Source organism: Macaca fascicularis, chromosome 11 (assembly GCF_037993035.2).
Source record: "Macaca fascicularis isolate 582-1 chromosome 11, T2T-MFA8v1.1".
NCBI classification, from domain to species: Eukaryota; Metazoa; Chordata; class Mammalia; order Primates; family Cercopithecidae; genus Macaca; species Macaca fascicularis.
The window spans coordinates 262,695-288,028 of NC_088385.1; the positions used below are offsets into that span (position 1 = coordinate 262,695).

Consider the following 25,334-nt stretch of genomic DNA (forward strand, 5'->3'; position numbering starts at 1 on the left):
TTCTCACCGCTGGACAGACCCTTCTCACACCGTGAGGCCCAGAGTAGCCTTAACAGGTGGTCCCAGCAGAACTGGCCACTGCATGAATTGATACTTTGTGTGTGGGGGGGTGGTTGTTCTTCTGTCACTCAGGCACAGTGCACCATAAGTACAGTGGTGCTATCATGGTTCACTGCAGCCTCAACCTGCCAGGCTTGGGTGAACCTCCAGCCTCAGCTTCCCAGTAGCTGGGCCCACAGGTACACATCACCACTCCTATTTAATTTTTTGTAGAGTCAAGGTCTTGCTATGTTCCCCAGGCTGGTCTCGAATTCCTGGGCTCAAAAGTGAACTGTCCACCTCAGCCTCCCAAGGTGCTGGGATGACAGGTGTGAGCCACTATGCCCAGCCTAGAATTGGTTTTTCTTAAACCTGAGTTTGACACATGAACCCCACTTACATAGATATCAGCACACTCAAGCTCGAGAGTTTTTCTGAATCTCGATTCTGTCCGTTCAAGGTCAATATCTAAGAAAGGGTCAGAACTGACCCTCCCTCCGTGAAGCCTAAGAGCAAATGCAGCAGTATCTCAGTGTATGAGGAGACAAAGTAAGAAGGTGGAAAATACACACTGAAATTCTAGTGCTAGAATCATAATCACCAACACTTTAAGAGACAATCTGCTTTCCAAAACATGTAGCTGCTGGATTAACTTCAAAGTCACCAGATTCCACAGGCAGTAGCTCACAGGGGCACAGCTTTCTAAGGCTGCACAGCCCGGGGCAGCGTAACAGCCTCGGGGCAAAGCAAACTAAACAAAGGCTTGGTTCTCTCAAGGAGGAATGTGCTCAAGTCCTTCCAAATAGATTCTTCTTCTAAGTAAGTTAGATACCTCCTACAATACTGTTTCGAGTGCCAGTGTGTTCAGAAACATGAAGTTGAAACTACATCTCAGGACCCCAAAATCACTACGCTAAAGCGACGTCAAGGTGAGGCAGAGCTTAGACCAAACCTGCCTCCCATGCTCTTCCGAACAGAGACAGCTACTGGGGGGAGGGGAAAAAAAAGCCACGTACCTCCCTCACAACGGATGCACAAGGAAATTCCTCATGGACAGAGGAGAGAATTCAAAGTCCCCATCTGCACACGGAGATAAATGCGGATCTGGCTGCTTCCTCTAGAAAGGTACACCAGAAACGCATTTGTCTGATCTACCTGTGACCTGGAAATCCCTCCCCGCTTGGAGCCGAGCCTCCCTTCCTGGACCGAACCAACGTACATCTCATATATATTGATGTCTCACGTCTCCCTAAAATGTGTAAGACCAAGTTGTGTCCCAAACACCTTGGACACATGTCCAGGACTTCCTGAGGCTGTTGCAGTGTGTCCTCAACCCCGCCTGAGTCTGTGTCTTTAACCTTGGGAAAATGAACTCTCTATGGGCCGAGAACCGTCTCAGAGATCCTTCTGGTTTACAGGAAGCATTCTCTCCTGCGAGTATATCAATGAAATCATGTGGAATTACAAAATGCCACTTTAGTAAAGGCCAAAGGAATTAGGATTCGATGTGCTTAAAAAACAACACAAAAATAACGTTCTATTTGTCAATGGACCATGAAGCCCACACCCCCTTTTGCACTGAAGATGTCAAATGGGACGAGAGGCCCCTCCTGAGGATGCTACCCTCTGACCCCACTTCCCAGAGTCCAGTTTCCTGCTGCTCAGGGAACAGCAACCCCAGCTTCACGGGGCTCAGGCCTCCAAACCCAACTCCCACCCATGCTGGAGAATCACCCCAGGGACTAGCAAACTGGCAGGTGCAACTCTCACCTCATCCCCTTAAAGGGGAAAAGGCACCTTCCCGCTCCTCTTCCTGCTGGTGGGAACAGAGGCAGGAGCTGGAGGGTCAGGAGTCGGGCGGCAGAACGGAAGCAGCCTGGGTCCCTGCTAGTCAGAGTTGGCAAATGCCAACCATCCCCGACATTCACTTTGCAAATAAATCCTTCTCTTTTGTCAGGTCCCTGGTTATAAGTTTGCACCCATAACTTAAAAAGAAAAAAAAAAAAAAACCTCAGGTAAAAAATCGGTGTTTGGCTGACGGTATTTCAATTATCTTGGGGCCTTGGGTCAAATGACGGCAAAACAGGAAACTGAACGCTGTTATTCAGAAAACTACCTTCCAGCGCCGTCTACCCTCCCAGGCTGTCACCTTATGGTTGTTTGTCTGCTAGATGATTAACAATAACTGCTCTGAAAACCTAGGTGTACAGAACAGACAAGAAGTCAGCTTGGGTTGAGGGGAAGCAGGATAAGACCCCCTTCCCCGCAGGATGGTGGAAGAGGAGGAACCTTCAGCACCTGGGTTTTCAGGATGCTGGATCTCTGAGAGCATCTCTCACAGCTCAAGTACAGCCAGACCCTCCTCTGACACACCCTGTTCAGGCAAAGGTGGCACCTGCCCTAGAGACCCACAGCCCTGTGCGGGGCTCAGCTGGAGCTGAACTTTCCTCCCTTGGTAAGAGTCAGGGCCAGGGGTGGGGAGAGGAGAGAAGCAGCAGGCCTGAGGGGCACTGTGGAAACTCCATGCCGCGCTAACTCTCGTCTGATGTGCTCCGGCCAAAGCCACGCTTCTCGGAGGGAGTTTCCCTTCACACATCCGGAAATCATCAACATCTAGTCTCCCCACAGAACAGATCCTTCCCCAGGAGGCAGATGCTTGGCTGTAACACGGGGTAATGAGGGGCGCGCCTTCGTGCCCATTCTGTAGTGTTTCCTGTTACCTATTTTACCTTAAGCTACAAATGATTCCCGTTTACACGGGACACAGTGACACAGACAGCAAAACACATGAGATTCAGTGTGATCCCACACCCGTCACTGCTGACCTCAAGTGCTTTGTTCGTTTTGCTTCTAGAGTTTGTACTCTCTCCCGGGGTTCCAGGCCTGTGGATTCAACCAACCATAGATCAAGATTTTTTTTAATGTGTTTGTACTAAGCATTCAGACTTTATTATTCATTAAACAACTACTCGCATGGCATGTGCATGGTATAGCTGTTACGAGCAACCCTGACATGACTGTCTGCAGGAGGATGTGCATATGTCATATGCAAACACGATGCCATTTTATTGCAGGGACCTGAGTGCCCACAGACCTTGGATTCCATAGGGAGTCCTGCAGCCCACCCCCATGGGCACGTGGAATGGCTATAATAGAAAATATAGAGGTTTTAACCAGTTATATACTAAATCTAATTGTTTGTTAAGAAATTAATGTGTATCACTTGTATTATTTGGAAGTCCTTCCTGGCCCAGAGACTTGACATGTTCTTATCTTTTTGTCCACGGATCTAGCCAATCCAGTAAGCTTATTGAACACAAATCAATTTTATAATTAAATTCTTACAGGAATCACACTCAATCTGTAAGCTGCTTTGGTTTTTAAAGTGAAATAACCAATAGTTTTGCCAACCAGCTATATCATAGAATAGGATAAAGCAGCCCCATGACATGCAAAAACATGGGGTTTCAAAGCTAACCAGTATAAAACACGTTACAAACCCCTAAATATGAAAACGTTTTACACCACAACAGATATTCCAGAAAAAAAACAGGATGTTCAAAAAAGCCCTTTGCAGAAAAGCACTTTCCCCTTCATTTTTCACACGGTTTCCAGAAGCTTGTGTTTGGCGATGACCATGAACCAGAAGTAGCCTCCGCTGCAACTACTGCCAACGCAACACAGAATATTAAGGCATTTAAAAAAAAGGACACAGCATATTTCCTATTGTTGAGAACAGGTAGAGTGTTATAAAAATGAGAGTGTTCTAAAGTCAACAATGTTCAAATTCTAGGTCTCCCGCAGATACTAGACGGTAACCGCCAAAGCTTATGTACTTGGCAACGTTCAAGGAGATCAAGTTCAGAGCTGTCACAATGCAGCACCATCCTCACGCGATTATCTCAGGCGGGTTTGAGGGCAAGTGCCCCCGTCACAGTGGGAAAGCTGCCCAGCCCAGCACTTCCTGAGATCACAGACCTTCACCTTCCCACATCTTCAATAGTTCCTTTACACCGGGAACCAGACAATAAAACCTAAAACACTTCCTCAAATCTCAAGACAGTCTTTAGAGCTCCTTTCCTTGCCCCTTCTCTTACTGAAAAAGCCTATTTTGTAAGCAACCTGTAGTGCTTCCCAGAGCTGGGGCGGAAGGAGAGCTGGTGTTGGGTAGACCGAGTTTCAAGCGTGGGGAGACCAGGAAGTTCTGGAGATGGATGCCGGTGATCGTGGCACCACAGTGTGAACACACTTAATGCCTCCAAACCATACACTTAAAAATAGAGTGCTATGTAATTTTACCGCAATCAACACACTGAGAAAACTCATCTATAATTACTGTCATTTCCAATATCTTGCACCCTGTAAGTTGCATTTGCTTTTGGAAATCCTCAGAGCAATCTTGAAAGACTAATACCCTAATCATCTCTGAAACGCAGGCAAAGTCGTTCAAGGGTTTGGTTATAGGAAAGTAGCTGGAAAGCAAAGCGCCCGTTAGACATGGCAGCCGTGGTAGCACAAACACATGGTAGGAAGATGGTGGTCATGCTACACACAGATGGGAAGGGTGTGGGGAGCCACAGCACCGGATACTCGGGAGGCACCTGGGCAGGAGCTGAGAATGTACCAAACGCGTTCGATCATGCAACGTTCACGGACCGTGAGTCCAGCCACCGCCACTGACATCCACTGTGGCCGGGGTGTCCTCTGCCACAGAGATACACACCCTGCCAAGGATAGTGTACAGATTAAACGTCAAAGCACAGACATGCTCAGGTCCCGCTGTTCACATAGAAGCAAACACAACACATTTCCCAGACCCCAGCAGCATGACTCTCCACTTGACTGCAACCCGGTCCCATTTATTCTCGAACCCATCTCTCCCGGACCCCACAGCATGACTCTCCACCTGACTGCACCCCATCCTGTGCATCCTTGCATCTGTGTCTCGGCCCTCACTCACTCCCTCACTTCCTCGTTGGGTCAGGAACCAAAAGTCCACTGTGTCCCTGGTGCACTGAGCTTTGTCAGGGGCCTCTGGGCCGCATGCTGGGACACGCAACTAGGAACTCCCAGTGCACACGTTGGTCTCCTGCAAGACGCTTGCCTCTTATGTGCGGGAGCCGGGAGCCGGCACCCACCCCTACAATTGACTGCACTCTTAGAAAAGTCACAGAAGGCCCCTCACCAACCCAGCAGCACCCTGAGGCTACATCCCACTTGCCTGCTGGCTCCTGAGCCTCCCACCCTGTGATGACTCGCTCCTTCAGTTCCCCACCTTGAATCCACTGGTTGCTCTCCTCATGGGCCTCTTTCCTGTCGTCTTCCTGTCATTTTCCTGTCAGCAAGCACATTTCCTGTCATTTCCCTGAAATGACATATTTCCTGTCATTTTCCTGTCAGCAAGCACATGTATCCAGCCTGACCTTGCTGATGTGCTCCAGCTGGCCCTGGACGTGAACCGCGCTGCTGCGGCTTTCCATCAGTGTGACATCTGCGAGTTACCTCCTGGGAAATGCCAGGTGATGGTAACATCAACCAAGAGGCAACGCTGAGAAGCAGAACGCATGGTGCGGTGCCCAGAACGTCACGTCCTTGAACAGACGCTCCGTGTCTTCTCCTCTTCTGCCAGAGCTTCACTGTAGGAAGGCGGCCATTCTTCCAGTGCTGCTACTTCCAACACCGGGGAAAGCAAGCTTCAGAAATGAACGGTGTCAAAGAGGCAGGACCCACCAGCGGCCGGACGACCGCAGCCCCAGCATTCCCCAGCCACCATGGCTGACAGCCCAGGCTCCAGAAATGCACAGCTTCAACCTTAGGAGAAAAAACCCTCCCAAGCCAACTATTATTTTCAACAATGGGATTGGGGAGTGGGGCGTTCTAACCCTGCCTCTATCAACAGCACAGATCATCAGATCCCAGTTCTTATAGGATTGGGGAGTGTGTGGGGGGGGGGTGGTTCTAATCCTGCCCCCCTTCATAAAAAAGAACTGGGATCTGATGATCTGTGCTAGGTCAGTACTTTGCTTCCGCCACATGCAGTCATCCTCAGCACCAGGAAAAGTCAGAAGCATTGAGTGATGATACCAATACCAACACGTGCGGTTCTGACAGCTCCGGTAACTCGCTGCACAGATACAACACAACAGCAGTGAGATCCACGGACATCACCAGTCTTCCCAACGACTGTGTTCCTGAATCTTCTGCGTTCGGAATAACGGTCTTCTTTGCCAGGGCTGAGCCATGCTTCCCTGTTGCCTGTCCTCTGCCTGCACCAGCTTCGTGCACGTTTCCGGGCAAGTGTTTGTGCAGGTGCTATCACTTATTTCCACAGCGAGAATATACACAGACACCATACAGAAATGGGCAACCCCATTAGGAGCTGTGCAGAGAGATCTAACTCATCAGATGTGCCAAATTTCTGTTGCCATAGAAATTTAACTAAACTAACGTTGCTATGACCTCATCTCTTACTGTGCCACTAAAGATCACCCGGGTTAGAGGAGTGTGCCTCTGCATAGCATTCAGCTCACGTTTACATGTCGGTTTTCCCTGAATATGGTTATGTGAGATAGAAATCAGTAAGATGGGGTGTAACATCTAGTGTAGGATCGTTGTGTCTCCTAGGCTCACACGCTTCCTTTAAGATCCTCAGAATATGAAGTTTAACTCTGTCGACGTGAGTTACATAGTAACTTGTTTTGGATACTGTCTCTTTCACCATCTAAATATCAACACCAAAGAAGTTCTTGAGTTCCTTTTTAAATTGAAAGGAATTTACAAACCATAAAAGCCCCAATATTAAAGGATACAATTCAGTCTTTTTAGCACATTCTCAAAGCTGCACATCAACCACTAGTATGTAATTCTGGGACTTTTTCACCATGGGCCAAAGAAACCTTGAACCCATTAAGAGTCAGCACCTGCTCCTTCCTTCCGCCAGCACCTGGCAATCGCCAGCCGACTTCCGTTTCTCTGGATTTGCCCATTCTGGACATCTGTTGTGAGAAGAATCGTACAGTGCATGACCTTTGGCGTGACCTTCGGTGCTGACATCTTTCACGTCCAAGGTGAGTGGAATCTCACAGTGAGTGACCTGTTGACAGACACCTGGACTGTTTCTACTACTACAAATAATGCCGCTATGAAGATTCTTGCATAAGATTTTTTTTTTTTTTTGTAAAAATGTTTTCAATTTTCTTGGGCATATGCCTAGGAGTGAAATTCCTGGGTCGTATGGTGATTTCATGCATAACTTTTCTGAGGAACTGCCAGACTTTTCCAAATCAACTGTACCATTTTACTTCCCTTCCCACTAGCAATATATCAAGATTTCAGTTTTCCCAAATTCACCACCAAGTCACTGTCCAATACTGGGATTTTACCCATCCAGTGGTTGTGAAGTGGTATCTCAGTGGTTTTGATTTCCATTTCTAAGATGACGAATTCTGCTAAACATCTCACGTGCTTTTTAAGGCATTTATATGTCTTTCTCTGGAGAATGTCTATTCAAATCCTTTTTCCATTTTTAAATTGGATTTTTATTAAGAGCTTTAAAATATATTCTTGATATCACGTCCTTATCGTGATAATGTATCCTGTTCTGTGGGTTGTCTTTTTACTTTAATAGTATTCTCTGAAATGAACATTTTTAATTTTGATACCATCTTTTTCCCTTCAGTTGCTTGTTATAGCTTTAGACGTCTCAGCCAAGGAAACATTGCCTAATCCAACCTAACAGTTTCTCAAGGATTCTCCCCTGAAGGTGTCATGGGCTGAACTGTCCCATTCCCCGCCCCCCAAGATTCCCATGTTAAAGTCACAACCCCAGAAACTTAAAATGTCACTGTATTTAGATACAGGGCCTTAGCTTGGTAATTTAGGTCCCATAAGATCTTAAAAGTAGGGCCTGATCCAGTATGACTGGTGTTCTTTTAAGATAATTTAGACACAGTCCTTAGTGCTCCATGCACATAAGAGAAACCTGTGAAGACACAGAGAAGACGCCATCTACACAGCATGGGGTGAGGCCCCAGAGAATCCAACCTTGCCCGCACCTTGATCCCAGGCTTCCAGTCTCCAGGAAAAAGGAAATAAGATGCTATTGTCTAAGTCGCACGGTCTGTGGTGTCCGTTATGGTACCCAGCAGACTGACAGAATGGGTCTCAGTCAGCTCCTTACGTTGGATTCATGTTGAGCTTTGCTTGTACGGTGAGGAAGGGTCCAGTCCATCCTTTTCCATGTGGATACCCAAGTTGTCCCGGCACCACTGAGTTGTGAAAGGCAAAAAGTAAAGCATCCCTTACCGTCCTTTCTCCATCAACAGATTAGAAGATACACTGAAGAATCGTGGACAATTTTGTCAGTTTAAGCCAGTGGTTTTCAAACTTTTGGGTCTCAGGAACCCTTTGCACTTTATTAAAGAGCACAAAAAAGCTTTCTCATCAAGCCGGGGGTGGTGGCTGCTCATGCCTGTAATCCCAGCACTTTGGGAGGCAGAGGCAGGTGGATCACTTGAGGTCAGGAGTTCGAGACCGGCCTGGCCAACATGGTGTAACACCGTCTCTACTAAAAATACAAAAATTAGCCTGGCATGGTGCCGAACACCTGTAGTACCAGCTACTATGGAGGCTGAGGCAGGAGAATCGTTTGAACTCAGGAGGCAGAGGTTGAAGTGAGCTGAGGTCACACCACCGCACTCCGGCCTGCGTGGCAGAGCAAGACTCCGTCTCAAAAAAAAAAAAAAAAAAAAAAAAGTAACAATTTAGTTTATTTTACAAGGATAAAGTCATTACATCTTAACACAGTCTTAAAGAAGAAACCATTTTCCAAAATAAGCAGCAGCGTGGCAACAGTTTGTGGTGCTGTGAAAACACCTAACATCTCTGCACCTCAGACAGCAGGATTCTCATGCCTGCATCTGCGTTCACTGGGCTGCAGAACCGTGACTGAAGTTTATGAAGAAAGTCCAACCCCATACTGATATACAATTAGGAAGCGGTATTTTCACTGTGTTTTCAGATCACTTTAGTTATTCTCTGCTGCCAAATGTAACAAGTGGCACTTCCGTACAGGCTGTCTGCAACACGGTCTGTGCTCTGCTCGTTGGACCTTTCTGCCCCAATTCCTTCTAAGTCGACTGGTCCGTCTTGCACTTGAATGGCTTTTACCAACACACGATTTTGTAATCACACATTGGTTAGATAACAGTGATTCAGAGTTATGAGCAGCTTCCACATTTCGTTATATGTAAAAAACAAAACAAAACCAAACCAAACCAAAGCAAACCGCATCAATATCATTAATCACATGAGAAAGTGGTAGACGCAAGATTTTTATATTTTAATATTCGCTGGAAAGCTCAAATGTCTATCATTGGGAATAATGTAAGGTACTTTCCTTGAGATGAAAGTCATTCTGTTCATTTTTCAGGCCACACCTGCAAATACCTCCATCTGAAGTGGCATCTTTTGTAAGTCATTCTTTATATAAAGGCGGCCGTTAGTGGAAGAAGTGGTTCTGCAGGTTCATAGTTCAGAGGCACCAGTGCTCTCCCAAGAGATAACCATAAAATCCGCAGAAGACGCACCTGTGCACACTTCCTGTTTCTCACTCAGAACATTCCAGAAGGAACCCTGAATCCCAATGCCACAGCGGGACTGAAGTTTGCTCTCACCCACACAATACACCCAGGGAGATCCCCCAGCCCCCACCCCGAGGCCCCAGCCTTGGTCCTCTGTCTGGTCTAGGAGGGCTCCTGCAGCTCCAGCCTAACAGGGAACAGAAGGCACCCACATGTGAGAAAGCCCTCCCAAGGCCTGGCGAGCACTTCTGTTTATGTGCCAGTCAAGTGCGTTTGACAATTCTACAGCCAGCTGTATGGCAGGCAGCGAGGTATCCAGCAAATCCTCAGGGCTCACGTTACTGAGGAAGGAAGGTGGACAGCGAGGTACCCAGCAAGTACTCAAGGCTCACGTTATGGAGGAGAAAGCCAGGCAGATAGTGAGGTACCCAGCAGGGTTCACGTTACCGAATAGGAAAGGAGGGTGGAGACAAGCGGGCTGGAACAGTCTGTCATAACCTTTAGCATTTACAAGGCTCGCTGAAGATTATCTGATTTGATCTTAACAGCTCACAAGATAGGCAGAGGCATGACTGTCTTCACTTCATAAGAAGAGATCCCGAGAACTGATGATGACCACGTGCTCTTCCCATAGGCTCCCAGAAATCATCCTCAGATCATCTCTCAGTTGTATACATGTGGTAATAGCTCAGTCACGTCCCCTCTCTGCAGGGGAATTTTACTGCCGCCCTGCTGTTCCTTCGCACCCCTGCCCTCTCCTGCATTTCAGCCATGCCCACCATCCATGGGGAGTCTGCACCACCCCACCCCCGCTGCTGCTGATGGCTTGGGTCACGCTTACCTTTCATTTCCACCTACAGGGACCTGTTCTTCCTTCAAATGCAGCTCAAACTCACTCATTGTGTGAAGCCTTTCTGTCATGTGTAAAATCAGTGTGTGGAATGCTTCATTTAGGAGGTGCTTATGTTGCCTCATTGGCTGTGAGCAGGGCCCAATTCTGAGCAAACCAGGTGGTCCCCTCTCCCCATCTCTGCTCCAGTGCACTTAAAACAAGGATTCCTAGAAGCACCTTTTTTGTCCAATTCACGCATGAGTCTGCCCCACACCCTGCAGAAAAGCCCTGGTGGTCGGCGGTCAGGGCTCGGGACCTCGAGGTGGGTAAGGAGAGCTTAGTGCCCTCTCTGGACTTGTCGCTCAGAGACCCGCGGATGGAAGGGAAGAAACTTGCATCCTGTGAAACATCCAGGCCCTGAGACCCACTCAGGAGTGGAAAACGGGGAAGGAGCCTTGAACAGACCCACGGGAGGGTAGACAGCAGGAGTCACAGAGGCTACCAGGGAGAGAGGGAGGCAGGCAGTGAGGCCAGAGGTGATGTGGCCAGGAGGGAGTTGATGTGACCAGAGGTGACGTGGTGGGGGGATGACACGGCGTGGTGGGGGGATGACACGGCGTGGTGGGGGGAGGAAATGTGGCCAGGGGCAACGTGGCCAGAGAAGGAGACACGGCTGGAAGGAAGTGACAAGAGGGGTCTCCAGACCTCAGACTGTGCCTCAATTATGGATGACATTTCAATTAAGATGTTGTATCTAACTTTAACGAAAAGTAGCAATTTAGAACCATTGTGTACATTTAAAGCACGGTACAAATAGAGCCCGTTTTCCAAACCAAAGAACAGTGCATTGAAGGAAAAAGTAATAGCTCACCGAAAACAAAACAAAACAAAACAAACAAAAAAACTAATTAAAGAAAAAATTCATTGAAGATCAGAAATAAAGAGATCCTACAGCTCTTCTAGTCCAATCTCCACCCTAACGTGAATGGGGGGAAAAAGGAAGTAGATTCTAGTCAGTCAGAATTAAAGGCAAAACCGATCCACTTTACTTTCTACTTGACAGAAAACAAGAAGCTCATCAAGGAATCCCTACAAACAATAGCTTTAGTAGTTCCCAAAATGCAAAATTCACCTACAAATTAAACCAACTGCTAAGTGTGTATAGAGTAATTTCTTTCATTATTGCCTTCCTCATCCCCAGGGGCTTTTTTAGACCTTGTTTCCCCCTAATTGCCTCCAACACCCAGGAAATTTAAACCCCACAAGTAAACCGTGTCTCGATTCATTCACAGCGTCCTTTGGAGCAGGCAGTCCCTTGCTCTAAGACGTTCTTGTCACCTAAGCACCAAGCACAGCCTGAGAACGCACAACACGCACTCACACAAACTCAGACAGACAACAGGTGAGATATGGCACGTGAGGAGGAAGACAAGATAAATGAGCTTCACCGTCACCCCAGATCCGACAAGAAGTGACACACGCAGCCTGTTCGGGTACAGGTGATTCCTAGAAAACAGCCAAGGGCAGAATTTGGAGAAGCAGCACCGCAGGCCAGGAAGGTCTGGGGGCTTTAGAAGGGAGGGGCTCGCCGACCATGTGCTGGGGGATTCAGAAGGGAGGGGTGCCCCGACCAGGTACTGGGGCTTCAGAGAGGGTTGGTGCCCCGATCACTTCCGGGGGGGTTCAGAGGGGAGGGGTACCCTGACCACGTGCTGGGACTTCAGACGAGAAGGCGCCCCGACCGGTTCCTGGGGATGGCAGGACAAGCCCAGGGTTCCGTCGTCACTTTTCACTCCCTACTCCCGAATCTCGCCCTGAAGTTGCAGCTAGTCCAGGTATTCATTTACCCATAAAATTAAGTATCTGTGAGTAACACAAGTCACTAATCCACACAGATCTGAGTCCACAAATACCTCCCAGAGACGCCACCATCCCTTCTGGTAGAAGAGCAGCCCAGCGGCCCACGCTGCTAGGAAGGGAGACTGTCTCCAGCCTGACGCTGCAGAGTCCTCAACACAAAGTCTACCTTCTGGAACCATGCCGTCTCCTATAGAAGCAACTAGGGGCATGTAGGGTTTTTTAAAATCTTTTTTTTTTCTTAAGACAGAGTCTCCCTCTGTCACCCAGGCTGGAGTGCAGTGGCTCGATCTCGGCTTGCTGTAACCTCTGCCTCTCGAGTTCAAGTGATTCTTCTGCCTCGGCCTCCCGAGTAGCTGGGATTACAGGCGCCTGTCACCACGCCCAACTAATTTTTTATATATTTAAGTACAGATGGGATTTCACCTTGTTGGTCAGGCTGGTCTTGAACACCTGACTTCACATGATCCACCCTCCTCGACCTCCCAAACTGCTGGGAACACACGCATGAGCCACGGTGCCCGGCCCGTATAGCTATTTAAATTTGACTGAAATTAAATAAAATTAGAAGTTCTCATTTGCACTTCAAGCATTCAGTTACCCCCAGGCAGCCACTGACCAGTGGCTGGTAGAGATGTCACACTCCACACTGCAGAAGGATCTAGGGACGAAATGGCTCTAAGATCATCTCGACATCTTTATGTTGAAGCTACTGAAGTTTTAGTCTGATTATTATAGACATCAGCATTTTCCCACTTTAAAATGTCAGAGCTATTGCAATGATCAGCTCTGTGGCTTCCCAGCAGCTCTTCTCTTCCTGGACAGAGAACTGTAGAGCATCTGCACTCTGCCTCCACACTAAGGGATAGTAGAAGCCTCCGTATAAAATCAGGGGGAGAAAAAAAAATGAATCCCTAGTCCGCCTCTCCCCCTATGATTTTGTGAAACTCCTCTTAATATGCAGAATAACTGCCAGAGTTGCAATAAAGAAGCATCCCTTCACCAGGAAGCAGCAGGGAAGCAAGAGGAGGGAGATGCGAAGACCCTCCGTTCCCTCTGGGACCCCAGGCCCAGCCAGGACTGAGAAGGGCCGCACAGCCCGGCAGACCCGCACACCTGATGCGAACCATACACACGGCTTCCCTGGGCCTCGGTCCCCTGCTCTGCCCTCACTGGCCACTGTGGCTCTGGGTAGAGGCAGCTTCCTGAGCCCCAACACCCACAGCCAGTCCCCTCCTTGCAAGTCTCAGCTGTGCTTTGACTGCCTCCCTGATGCTTCTCATCATCATCTGCGTACCGTGTCCCCTCTACCCCACAGTCCTTGCTACCGCCCACCCCACCAGGGAGCCTAGCACACAGCAGGTGCCCGAGACGCCCCAACGGGCGGGCATGCCAGGGTAGGGCTTGGAGTTCCAAGGGCCATGTCCCGCATACCACAAGTGCCGCGGAGGCTGTGGAAGGGGTCCAGGTTTCAGCCCTGCACTCAGCTTCTCCTGGCCCCCGAGGCCAAGAACCTAGCAAGGGAGCGCAGCGGGAAGCTGGGTCCCAAACCCACTTCCTGCTCCTCAAGAAGAAGGGGGCCTCGGGGCACAACCCCACGAGCACCTTTCCTCCTGCCAGGCTGCCTGTCACAGCACCAACACCTTCACCGCAGGGAAACCCACCTCTGTGAGGAGAAAACCAAGTACCACAGGAGCCACGTCCCCCGCAGCGTCTGCTGAGCCCAATAGCGACAGCAGCAGCCGGGTCCCCACTCAGCACACACCGACTCGGAACCCGCCACGCACACCACAACACCGACCATCTTGAAGCTCAGCTTCGACTCATCAGGTCTCTCTTCCATGAAAGCTAGGCATGTCTATCTTCCCTGGGCTCACAGAAAGAAGAGTGACTCAGCCCCGAGTGTGAACAGAGTCAAGCTCCCACTAGCTGTACAGACAACCTCCCTTGCCCTGTCCTGGGGAGGAGCCAAGCGCAAATAGCCATCTTTTGCCCACATAGGTACGGAATTCAGTCAGTTCTCTCAATGGAGTTGTGACAGGTCAACTCCAGGCTCCTCAGTGCTCTGGAGTTCACCTCGGGCCACTGCACCTTTGAAACGTGGCTGTGGACTCCTCTAGGGTGCACAGTGTCACGGCCATTTCATTCAGATACTGCAGACCCCTGCCGTGGAGTCAGTACGCAGGACACCCCTGCCGGCATCCTCCGAGATGCTGCTGCAGCTGCTGTGATCTGAGAACAGCCATGCACAGGCATCAAAGGGAGGGCTTCTCAAATCTTTTCCAGGAGCAGTGGCTACAGCTTTGGAAGACGTTGCACTGAATCCTGGGTGATCCTGGCTTGGTCTGCAATCTAAACCTAGTTGCTGGGGAGACACACTCTGTTGTAATTGACAGAGGCTGTTGGTGGCAGCTCTACCAAGACCAAGAATGGCAACTAATCTGAGATTTACTATCCATACTTTCTATTTGATGTTTAAAAGGAAAGCATCGTGAAGTTCCAGTAGCAAGGAATTTTCTATAATCTATCACACATCAAGATATAGCAGAAATGTAGCTAAAATGTTCATAGGGTCTATGCAGAGGAAGAGACGGGTCTATTTCAGGAAAAGTGCTTGCTGGCTTTTAAGAAACATAGTGAAATCCCTGCCAAGTAAAAGATTGTTTATACTTTTGCTTTGGAAACGGAGGGAAAGTTCTTTCTTATTATTTGAATACATTAACTGTATTTAAGTGTTCTGGTAGATTAAGTATTAAACATTCAAAAGGAAGTAATTCTGTTCAGTCTATTTCATTCTTTAAATGAAGCTTTCAAAAACCGACAAATACCTGGCCGGGTGTGGTGGCTCATGCCTGTAATCCCAGCACTTTGGCAGGCCGAGGCGGGTGGATCACAAGGTCAGGAGATTGAGACCATCCTGGCTAAAACGGTGAAGCCTCGTCTCTACTAAAAACGCAAAAACCTAGCCTGGTGTGGTGGCAGACACCTGTGGTCCCAGCTACTCGAGAGGGTGAGGCAGGAGAATGGCGTGACCTGGGAGGCGGAGCTTGCACTGAGCCGAGATCACACCACTGTACTCCAGCCTGGGCAACAGAGCAAGACTCCGTCTCGAAAAAGAAAACAAAAAGTGGCAAACACCCCATTGTCTGCCCTGGCTGCGGCCATCTCCACGGAGTGGACAGAGCTTGGGAAAAGCTCACTGTGGAGGCCCAGAAGGCCGGGCCTGGCCTTTGCTCAGATGAGCAAGAGGGTCAGCCACCCTAGGGAAGAAGCCCATATTTGCTATGTTACTGATGATATCCACATAAATTTCTATTTTGCCTCTCACACAGAACTGGGATCTATGTTTGAGCAAGCAGCTCATGCCAACAGTCCCTCCATGCCATCATTTCCCTGACCTCCCACAGAAGAGCCAGGCCAGGCAGCGTCCCCACACGGGGACTGGGTCCCAGGAAGATCCTGGTCCTACCCCTCTTCTCTCTCGTCCCTGCAGCACCCTGGCTTGCTGTGGAAGCCCAGCAGTGCTGGCTAAACCCACGTTCACCTGGGGCATTCAGGAGAAGCCTCTGTGCAGAAATCAATTGGGAAGTAGGATTGTGTGTGCTGGCAGGTCACTCGAATGGATTTGCAGAACTCAGTTTTCAACACAGGTGCGCCACCAAGTCCCTGAAGACCTTTGTGGGCCTAGAGCCACAGAGCCATTTGAGGCACTCTCACAATCTCTAACAACCCTGCACAGAGGCCCTGTTTATCCAAAGGACCATAAAATTTTCCATGTAAACAAAGTTTGACATAATGAATTAAAAGTGAAGTCACCACTTCTATTTTCCATTAATCCATTCATTCAAACAAGTATCTCTTGAGCGTGTTCATCAAATACTGTGGAATTAGGATTTAGTCCATGCCTTCAAGAAATATACAGCACAGAAGAAAAGGTATAGCTTGTAACTAACAGTGGTGAATAAGCAAGAAATACACATCGCAGAAGGAAAAGTATAGCTTATAACTGCAACAGTGGTGAACAGGCAAGAAATAAACATCATAGAAGGAAAGGTAGAGCTTGTAACTAACATCATAGAAGGAAAGGTGTAGCTTATAACTAACAGTGGCGAACAGGACAGAATCTCATAGGCTCGTCAGGAGCCACCGAGGAGGAAGCCATGATTCGCATCCACCTGCAGTAGATAAATGTTTCCCGGATAAAGTAACTTTTCTACAGTGATATCTGCTCCTTATTGTTTAATCCTCCTCGATAGGGTATTAAATTACCACTTTATGTGCTGCTTATATAAAATACATCATTGTCAGGGGAGGTTATAAAATAATACTTCACACAAGCTTGGGCTGTGAATGGTGCGAGGCAATGGGACGATGTGTTCCCGTGTTCTCGAGACGCAGAAGGGGCAAGACCGTGCTTCCCTTCTCCTCCCCACCGCCCTGTTCCCAGATGAGGGGCGGAGGCAAGGCCGCCGGGCAGTCCTTGAGCTGGCTCCAGGGCCACGACACCACGCCCAGACTCTCTGTGCCCCATGCAGAAAACACAGACTGTGGGGCAATCACCAATTTACCTAGCAGTGGGGAGAGTCCTTCATCAAAAGCCTGTGCTTCCAGGAGCCAGGACAAAGCATGAGCCCCTAGGAAAACAGTTCCGGGTGCTCCTGAAACCTGGGCAGAGTCACAGTCTGGCAGGAAGCACCAGTGATGCAGGTGTGCCCAAGACTGGGAGGATGGCCAGATGCCTGGAGACCAGACCGGCCTGCAGGAGATGACCACCTCTCTCTGGTTCATTAGAGACAGACAGTCTGGGCTTCACTTTTGTATGTGGAGTCTCACAGTACAGAAATGTCACAAAGGGATTAGACTTCGTATACCCCAATTTTTTTAATTTAAAAAACACAATTATTTCAACTAATTCTAAATCCAACAAAGAAAAATAAATAAGTATATAAACGCATACATCCAAAATGTAAACCACAATCTCTTTACCCATAGGAGACCCAAAATTTAGTTTACCTTTTCTTCAGTATTATCACTTTTTTTTTAAGCCATTACTGAGGTGTCTCCTCACCGCCCCATGAGGAGGTTCATGGGCTCTTCAGGGCTCTTTGCTGTTTCATCGTTTTTTAGATTTAAGGGCAGGATCATTTTCCCACACTTGCTTGCTTCCCTGATCACCAATTTTTCACAAGGACATCATTGTGCCTCAGAAAACCTAGTAACTGAACTTCATTAAAAGTGAAAACAATAAGGACATGTTGGCTGCTATGACAGCATCCTCAGTCACCGAATCTCCCTGGGGGACCACACACACCCCCAATCTCCTTGGAACTCCAGCATGCCGGTATCGCTGTGGCGGACAGGACTGACCTACCCTGGGGGGGCATGAAAGCAAAGAGAAGAGAAAGCAGGTGACTCATTTAGGAAACTTCGGTGATTCTCTCGAGTCACGTTTCTCAAGGTGTCAGGGGAGAGCCACATGCAGGGAACCTCCTTGGCCTGGCAGGTGGCAGACTCCTGGGACCCTCCTCAGACACGTTAATCAGAGAATCTAAAGGCGGGTAGACTCTGAAAAGTATCTGTAAAGGAAGGACTTAGCTCTGCTGTGACCCCACTACACATGGGGTCACGCAGGATGCTGCTTCCGGCGTCCAGTCTCCATTTCACTCTCCTGGGAGGAACACCCGTCAAGTCACAGAGCACGGTCTTCAGCGAACACCTTCCTGCGCGAGCTCCACTGTCTCCCAGCCCTGCAGGAGTAGCCGCCGAGTAGGGGAAACAAGTCTTTGCTCCTGACCCGGCCACCTTGACGCTGGGCATAAGACCAGCACTGCTACGTCTCTGGGGAAAGGAGCGGCTCTGGGCAGGAATGCACTTGGCAGCCCCGGGGAGTGGCCAGGCGTGGACGACCAGGCCTCTGCCCGCAGACACGTCAGCACGGCATCCTGGAGCAGAACTTCCAGCCCAGCTGAGCCTACAGATGGCTGCAGCCCTGGACAGCATCTTCACAGTGACCCGGGGGACTGGGCCAGAGCCGCTCAGCAGGGCTGCCCTGAATTTCCAACCTGAAAAAGCTGCACAGTCGTACGTGTATGTTGCCTTAAGCCCCTAGGTTTTGGGGTCACTTGTCACACAGCGACAGACAGTGGATGTGCACGGACTCCCAAGGCCACGATGGCCTCTGCCGGCCTCACCCGGGCTGTCTCATCTGTTCCCGTGACATCACGTTTCTCAGAGCCAAAGGCTGCCAGGGCCCCCTCTTTTCTTCACGACGTCGTTACAAGCTCACGATACAAACTGAAAATACCCAATATGTAAAATACAACGTATGACGCAATACAGGGTGAACGCGCAGGCACATACACAGGAGAAACAGGCGCATGCGCGAAACAGGTGTATGAACACAGGAACAGGTGTACACGCATGAAAGAGGTGAACGTGTGAAGGTGTACACGCGTCAAACACGTGTGCATATACACATGAAAGCACCAGACATGAAGGGCTGTCTTTGGGAGCCTGGTTTTTAGACATCTCCCTCACCCTTTTACATCTGCACGATCACAAACACAGCACACCACAGTACTGAGGGGAAGCCCCAGCTTCTCATGGGGGCACATGAGGCTTTTTATTTATGCCACAGGTTGCATCACTACATCCTAGAACTGAGAGGCCCCCCACTGCCAGGACTGAGTCAGGTCCACCCTGTGCTCCAAGGACCAGGCCGCCTGCCAGCCCATACGGACCTGCCCCTCAGATGGTGCAGCTGCTTCTAAAACAGAGGCTCAGCCCCACCCAGAGACCTGCAGTACCTGTTATTAAATCAAGACTTGGCTGTGGGTAAACGTGAAGATTTTTATTAAACATGACTCTGGAACATTCAAAGGACCATAACTGAATGCTCCTTTCACAGCCACGGCGTGTCCAGACGCTCATGGAGAAGGCCACGGCGTGGGAACCCACGGAGCCCCGACAAAGCAGACTCGGAGCTGAGTGGCGCAGTTAGCACCGATTTTGTTTGACACTTGCCTTTTATATTCAGATTAAAATAAAAAACAAGACGCAAAAGTAGCTCACATTCTATTTCAATTCTCTATTTTTGTAGTAACTGGGCCCCTTTCCCTCTGCTTTCCCAGCCAAGCGATAAATAGGCCCAGCTGGGATTTGTCAAAGTCTGGACCTCTGTTGTAGAGTAAGTGAGGAGGGTAGGGAGGGGAGCAGGAGTGGTGAGGAGGATTGGGGGATAGGGAGGGACAGAGGAAAGGAGAGAGAGAGAGAAACCCCCGAGGACTGGAGGCAGGAGGGATGCTCCCTGGCAGCCTCAGGTTCCCCATTCCAAGGTAACTGAGCTGGCATCACGCACGCCGTACCGTCATATGACTTGGCCGACACACGCCAGAATGACAACAAAATGCTTGAGGAGAAGACTAAGCACCAGCATCTTCAGATTAAGGTAGTGTCCCGGTTTCACGCTTGCCTTGTATGACATTGTATAAATTGTAGAGATAACACATTTTCTTACCAGCCACGCTGTTCCCCAAATACTAACTATAACAAAGATCAGACAGCATCTGAGTACTGAGCGTGTGTTAAGCCCGGTGAGGTAGGCATCATTTACTTTGCTAGAGAAAGAAACAGGCTCTGAGAGAAACTTCCTGAGGCCAGGCAGCTGTCTCCAAACCCACCTCGTGCCTCCTGACCCTGAAGGTGGAGGACCCAAGTCATTCACGTCAATAATTTACCTACATGCATGTCAGATTGAGATTCAGCCCCCAGATCTAATCATCTCTATGCAGGAATGTGTCAGGAAGGTATACAATTCTATGAGTTCGACCTGGGGGAACAAAGGCAGGCACCCTCGACACAGACGTAGGGCGGAGGTGGGCGCCCAGCGCAGGAGCATGTCCAGCCCTGCCCAGTCACACAGCCACCCTGCCATGCCAGTGCAGGAGCCGCCACCGCGTCTCGGGGAAAAGCAGCTTCTCCTGCACAGGAATCTACCCCTGAAAGTGTGTTCCTGAGAAGGTGTGGACCAACATCTCAGAAATTAGACACCGTGTAACACGCTTATCTATACAGGCTGCCTATGTCAGGGAATCACCAATAATTCCCATCTCGCCATCAATTATTTCTGGTAAATACTGGTTATTCTAAGTTAACTGAGGCAACACAAGAACAATATAATGGAAATGTCAGAGTCAATCAGCTCCACCTGCTGAAGAGCTGGGACTAATGATGAAACCTAAGGAATCCTGGAGAACGCAGCAGGATCCCAGACCCCGCGGACCACCCCAGCCTCCTTCCACAGGAGAGTTAGTCGTGGGGCCAAGGAACGGCTTTCCAAGGAATCTCAGAGGATCTCAAGGTCTTGAAAGTTTAATGGGAATTGAATATTTGCATCTGAGTCACACGAGCACATTAAAAGTAAAATTTCCTCTTTCCACTAGAATTATGAGCTTGCGGCGGCGACACTGGCTGTATCTCATGCTCGTGAGATGTTTGGGCACAGCCGTGCATCTCTGGTGAATCATTTATAATAATATGAAAGAAGTGCTTGGGCCCTCGATCCAGGACCACAGACCCCACCAACGAGGGTCTAAACAGGACAAGCCTCGGCCTGGAGAGGCTGGTGTCCGTGGGGGCTGGGAGGAGCACCAAGGAAACTCAGGGGCAAGCCCCACCCAAGCTCGGCATGTCCTACCCCACGCAGTCGACATCAGCCACAGGGATCTTTTGTTGTTTTTTGTTCAGGAAGGAACATATTAAAAAGCCCGGGGCCCAGGGCCTGGACTCCTCAAAGCTCTCCACAGAGCCGGGTTAATTGGCACCTTCCGTCATGTTAAAATCAACTATATATGGCTGCTGAGGGCATCTCAGAGCAGGTGCAACGCTGAGCTTTCTTGCTGTCTGGGGAAAGCAGGAATTCCAGGCCTCTGCCTTCCTACCTCCCCAGAGGCTCTAGCCCAGATGAGCTCAACTTCTCCCAGGTGAGGAGCACAGAAAAGCTTCCCACATGCCCCTCAGGTCACACACGAGCGGTGCAGACCCTTGCACCTTGGCACGAGCCCTCCCAGAGGCAGAAGCCCAGCCCTGTGGCACCGGCCTGGCAGGAGGCAGCTGCTGGGGCCCCTGCTCAGGGTTCAGCACAGCGAGGTCCAGCCACAGCAGGTGAGACATCCACCATCCGGCCATTCATCTTTAACCTAAAACAGACACAGGAATTTGGCAAGGGGTTCCTTCCCCTGACAAACCCATCCTTCCTGTTCTCATCTCTCCCTCCTGCCCCAGTACTGCGCCCAAGGCCACCCAGCACTGCGCCCAAGGCCTGACTCCCAGTTTCACAGGGAATCCAAGACAATTAAGATTTTGAGAAACTGGGAGCTACACAGAAAATGAGGCGGTAAAGCCAGTGTCCACTGATCCTCCCCTCCCCACAGCGGAGAACAGTCCTCGGGATAAAACCCACGGGGCAGGGAAGACGCGATCAAGGTGGGCAGGACAGAGGAGCCACAAAGCAGGTGGTTCGGAGAACAAGGCCACGTGAACACAAAGCTAAAGTGCTCAGCGGCTGGAAGACAAAACACAGGAGACAGAAACACTGACCATTTACAAAGAAAAGAAAAAAAAAGCCTCACTCTTAAGAGTCCATCAAGATTTAAGTTCTCAAGTCACAATGTATCAGCACAGACTTCTCATAATGCCTGAAACTTGGCACAGTAAACACGTGAATCAGTTCTCCCAAGTCCAACGTTTTCTTTGATGAGCCTCTTGAGTCTCAGGCTGGTTTCAAAGTAAGCCCTTCTCTGTTTGTTGATGACTTAATAATTAACATACTTGAAAACACATTGACTTCCAAATTAATCTGCTAATAAAATATTAATTACTACACTGGCTGTCATCCACAGCAAAAAACACAATCACTTTCTGGTTTTAAAAACATTAGAATTCGAAGCCCCTTTGGCCATCTGAACAGCCCCTGCTTTTGACAAGGGCATTCCAAAGGTAATCTGAAAAACTAGTCCAGGCCATGATCGCTGGGGGGTCGGACTTGCCTCATCACCCCACCTCCCTTCTGGAATTAGACAGAACTTAGACGCTTAGTCTGATGGGAAACATTTACAATCTAGTCTCTCCAAAGCTACCTGGAGGATTTCCTCCACATGACAAAGCCTTGGTCTCCACAACCCCTTATCTGACAACTCTCTTAACCAACTGTCAATCAGGAAATTTTCGAATCTACCTATGACCTGGACACCCCTGCTTCCAGTTGTCCCACCTTTCCAGACCAAACCCATGTACATCTTACATTTATTTGATTGATTGTCTTATGCCTCCCTAAAAGCTATAAAACCAGGCTGGGCTCTGACCACCTCGGGAATACGTTCTTAGGATCTCCTGAGGGCAGTATCAAGGGCCATGGTAACTCATTTGGCTCAGAATAAATCTCCAAATGCTTCACAGAGTTTGACTCTTTGCTGACACGGTACCTTTCATGGGTATTCATCTGGGGGACTCACAATCAACCGGAGGCATCAGTTGCCCACTGTGCAGAAGTCTCTGCAGGACTGAGCCTCTGGCACGGGGACTCCAACCCCTGAAGCAGCAGCTGTCTCACGTCCCACGGCCTGATAGACCTGCACCTCCCGGGCTTCTCATTTCAGAGTCTCAGCAACAAATCTACCAGACGTGATCAACATCACAGAATATTCCTCGGGGCTTTTGGCTGTTGTCTCTCCCCAAGTTTACTCTAGAACCAGAATGGCAACACTCGGAACAGGATGGTTCTCAGTCACCGACCCTCCTGGTAAATACACTGTCTCCAAGGCCCTTTCCCGCCAGTCACAGCTTCCTTCATGTCAGGCTCGAAGGCCACCTCCCCAAGAAGGAAATCTCTTCAATCCAGCAATCACAGCTCCTGTTCCCATCTAGAGCTTGTCTGCCAGGAAGGGAAGACTCCTCATTCCAGAGACAGCAGGTGCCACAAACTCAGGGTATTAGCCATTGCGAAGGCAAACACTCATGAAATTAATAGACTTTTTCCTCCTTGGATACTGACGTTTTCTCTTCTGGAGGTCAGCCAAGGCCATCTGCACGAGTCACGAGCGTGATGGCTCCAGCCCCTCCTTCAGTGTCAGGAGTGTGGCTCCACTCTGAGACCCTCCTGCATCAGCCAGGCCATGCACCTGTTCCCACGACTGCTGTCAGCGGACTACAGCGATTCTAAGATAGTCAGCAAGCTGACGTTCCGAAGGAAGCATTTTAAAGAAAAATGTGTAAGTTTTATTGCATGAAATCAGCTACATCTTTTGCTACTCCAGAGGCTTGTTTTGCTTTCCTCAAGGTTCTCTACAATGATCCTGACAGTCAAGGTTCCCAGTTACAGGCAGAGGGTTGGGCAGGCCGCGTCTGATGTGTAACACACACAGAGGATCCACGTCAAAGGATTTTCCCTGTTCACCAACATCATCAGGACAAACTTTAAACAGTAATAATCTGCCTGTCTGGAAAACTGAGCTCACTTGAGGACTAATGCAACAAATGTATTTGACAAAGTTGCAGGTGGACGTTTTAGTGAATGAGTCACTATTTCAAGGAGGATAAAGGCTCACTATTCAAAGGCATGTTTTTGTCAAGTTTTCTAATTTCAGCTTCATGCATTTAAATCATGAAGTGAGACTTGTACCTGATACGTTACAGAATCTCTACAAAATAGACAAAATTCCAATTCTGTACCTTCACTCTCATTCTTTTCCATATGTGTACAGATGGTCGTAATTTAAGTTGGCATTCCAACAGGATTTCTAAATTAAACTGTCTTCTACTTTAAACACTACGTGTTAAACATTACACGTGCCATTGTTCAACATTTATAGCAGGGTCTGTATGGCCCATTTTAAAGATTTCTTCCTCACTAAAAACAAGCGTTTAAACAATAAATGGTTTACTCTAAAATATTCTAGAGACAGAGATACATTTGGAGAGTGGACACACTTAACACAGAAGTCCGCAACATCAAACAGGCACAACCAGCAGTGAGGGTGGAAAGGGCGCCATGTGAGTGCCCCTAAAAACACACACAAGCCTGGCTGCTTAAAAGGAATGAATATAGCTCAACACTCCTATGTGAACATTGATGTGTCTACTGCCTTACAGAATCCTCCTAGCTGAGCTGCAGGAATCTTCTTTGGAACCTTTTCTCACCTACACTGCCTACAGGTGCCCACTGGGCTCCCTGGGCAGTATCATGTTTTTGTTTAGAATATCACACTATTTGGAGGCCTGTTTAATCCCAAGTCAGAGCCTTATCATAACTCAGACACCATCCCTCAGGGCTTGTGGGCTAACTTCGGCTAATGCAGGCTGCTCCACAGTGCCCTGCAGATGGGCTTGGTGCATCCACACGATTTTAGGATTTGGGGCTGCCGTTTTCTGCAGTCACAGATGCGGACTTACATATTCATCATGACTGAAGGCAGCACGCATTTTTATGTTCCTTCTGTAATGGTAATAATCATGGCAACATTTCCTCGATCCTTAGAAAAGCCTCCTAACAGCAGTTGCATTCCACCCCCTTCCTTAAAATTAATAGAATTTACCAAACTAGGTGAAATCAGTGTTCATGAGAAAGTGAGAAATCAGTGTTCACACAATGGCATAGTAGCTGGGCATAGAGTGTACGTCAACATCCCAAACTAAGCACCCATCACAGTTATTCCCAACTCGCAGGAAAGCTAGAAAATTTAGAAGGCTTAAAACATAATTATAAATGGAAATAACAAGAAATCAAAGTTTTTGAGGAGCAATTGTTAGCCAAGCAAGGAAAGCCATTAACCAGTGCTGATTACATTGCATTTGATTACAGCAGCCAAAGACGTGTCCAGAGGAAGAGACTTTTAAAGATTAGTCTTTCGGTAAGAATGGTTGCTTAACAAGTTCAGACTACTGGGGTACACCAATTATCAATTAAAAAGCAAGGCAAACTAGTGTGAGTCATTTTCCTTAATCCTTAATGCGTCAAAAATTACCACATT

At 48.7% G+C, this 25,334-nt stretch overlaps 1 protein-coding gene across 35 annotated transcripts in view; it reads right to left on the reverse strand.

Moving 5' to 3' along the window:
- LOC141408000 (disco-interacting protein 2 homolog C-like) overlaps nucleotides 1–25,334 on the reverse strand; it is a 274,075-nt gene that overhangs the window by 137,499 nt on the left and 111,242 nt on the right. The window contains exon 1 of one of the 35 annotated variants that reach the window (XM_074005980.1): nucleotides 13,974–14,169. The exons of the other annotated variants lie outside the window; for them this stretch is intronic. Coding sequence (XP_073862081.1) covers nucleotides 13,974–14,152 — 179 coding nt within the window. The 5' untranslated portion in view covers nucleotides 14,153–14,169. Of the gene's footprint in view, nucleotides 1–13,973; nucleotides 14,170–25,334 lie in introns of those variants that run through there. 35 annotated transcript variants of the gene reach the window in all.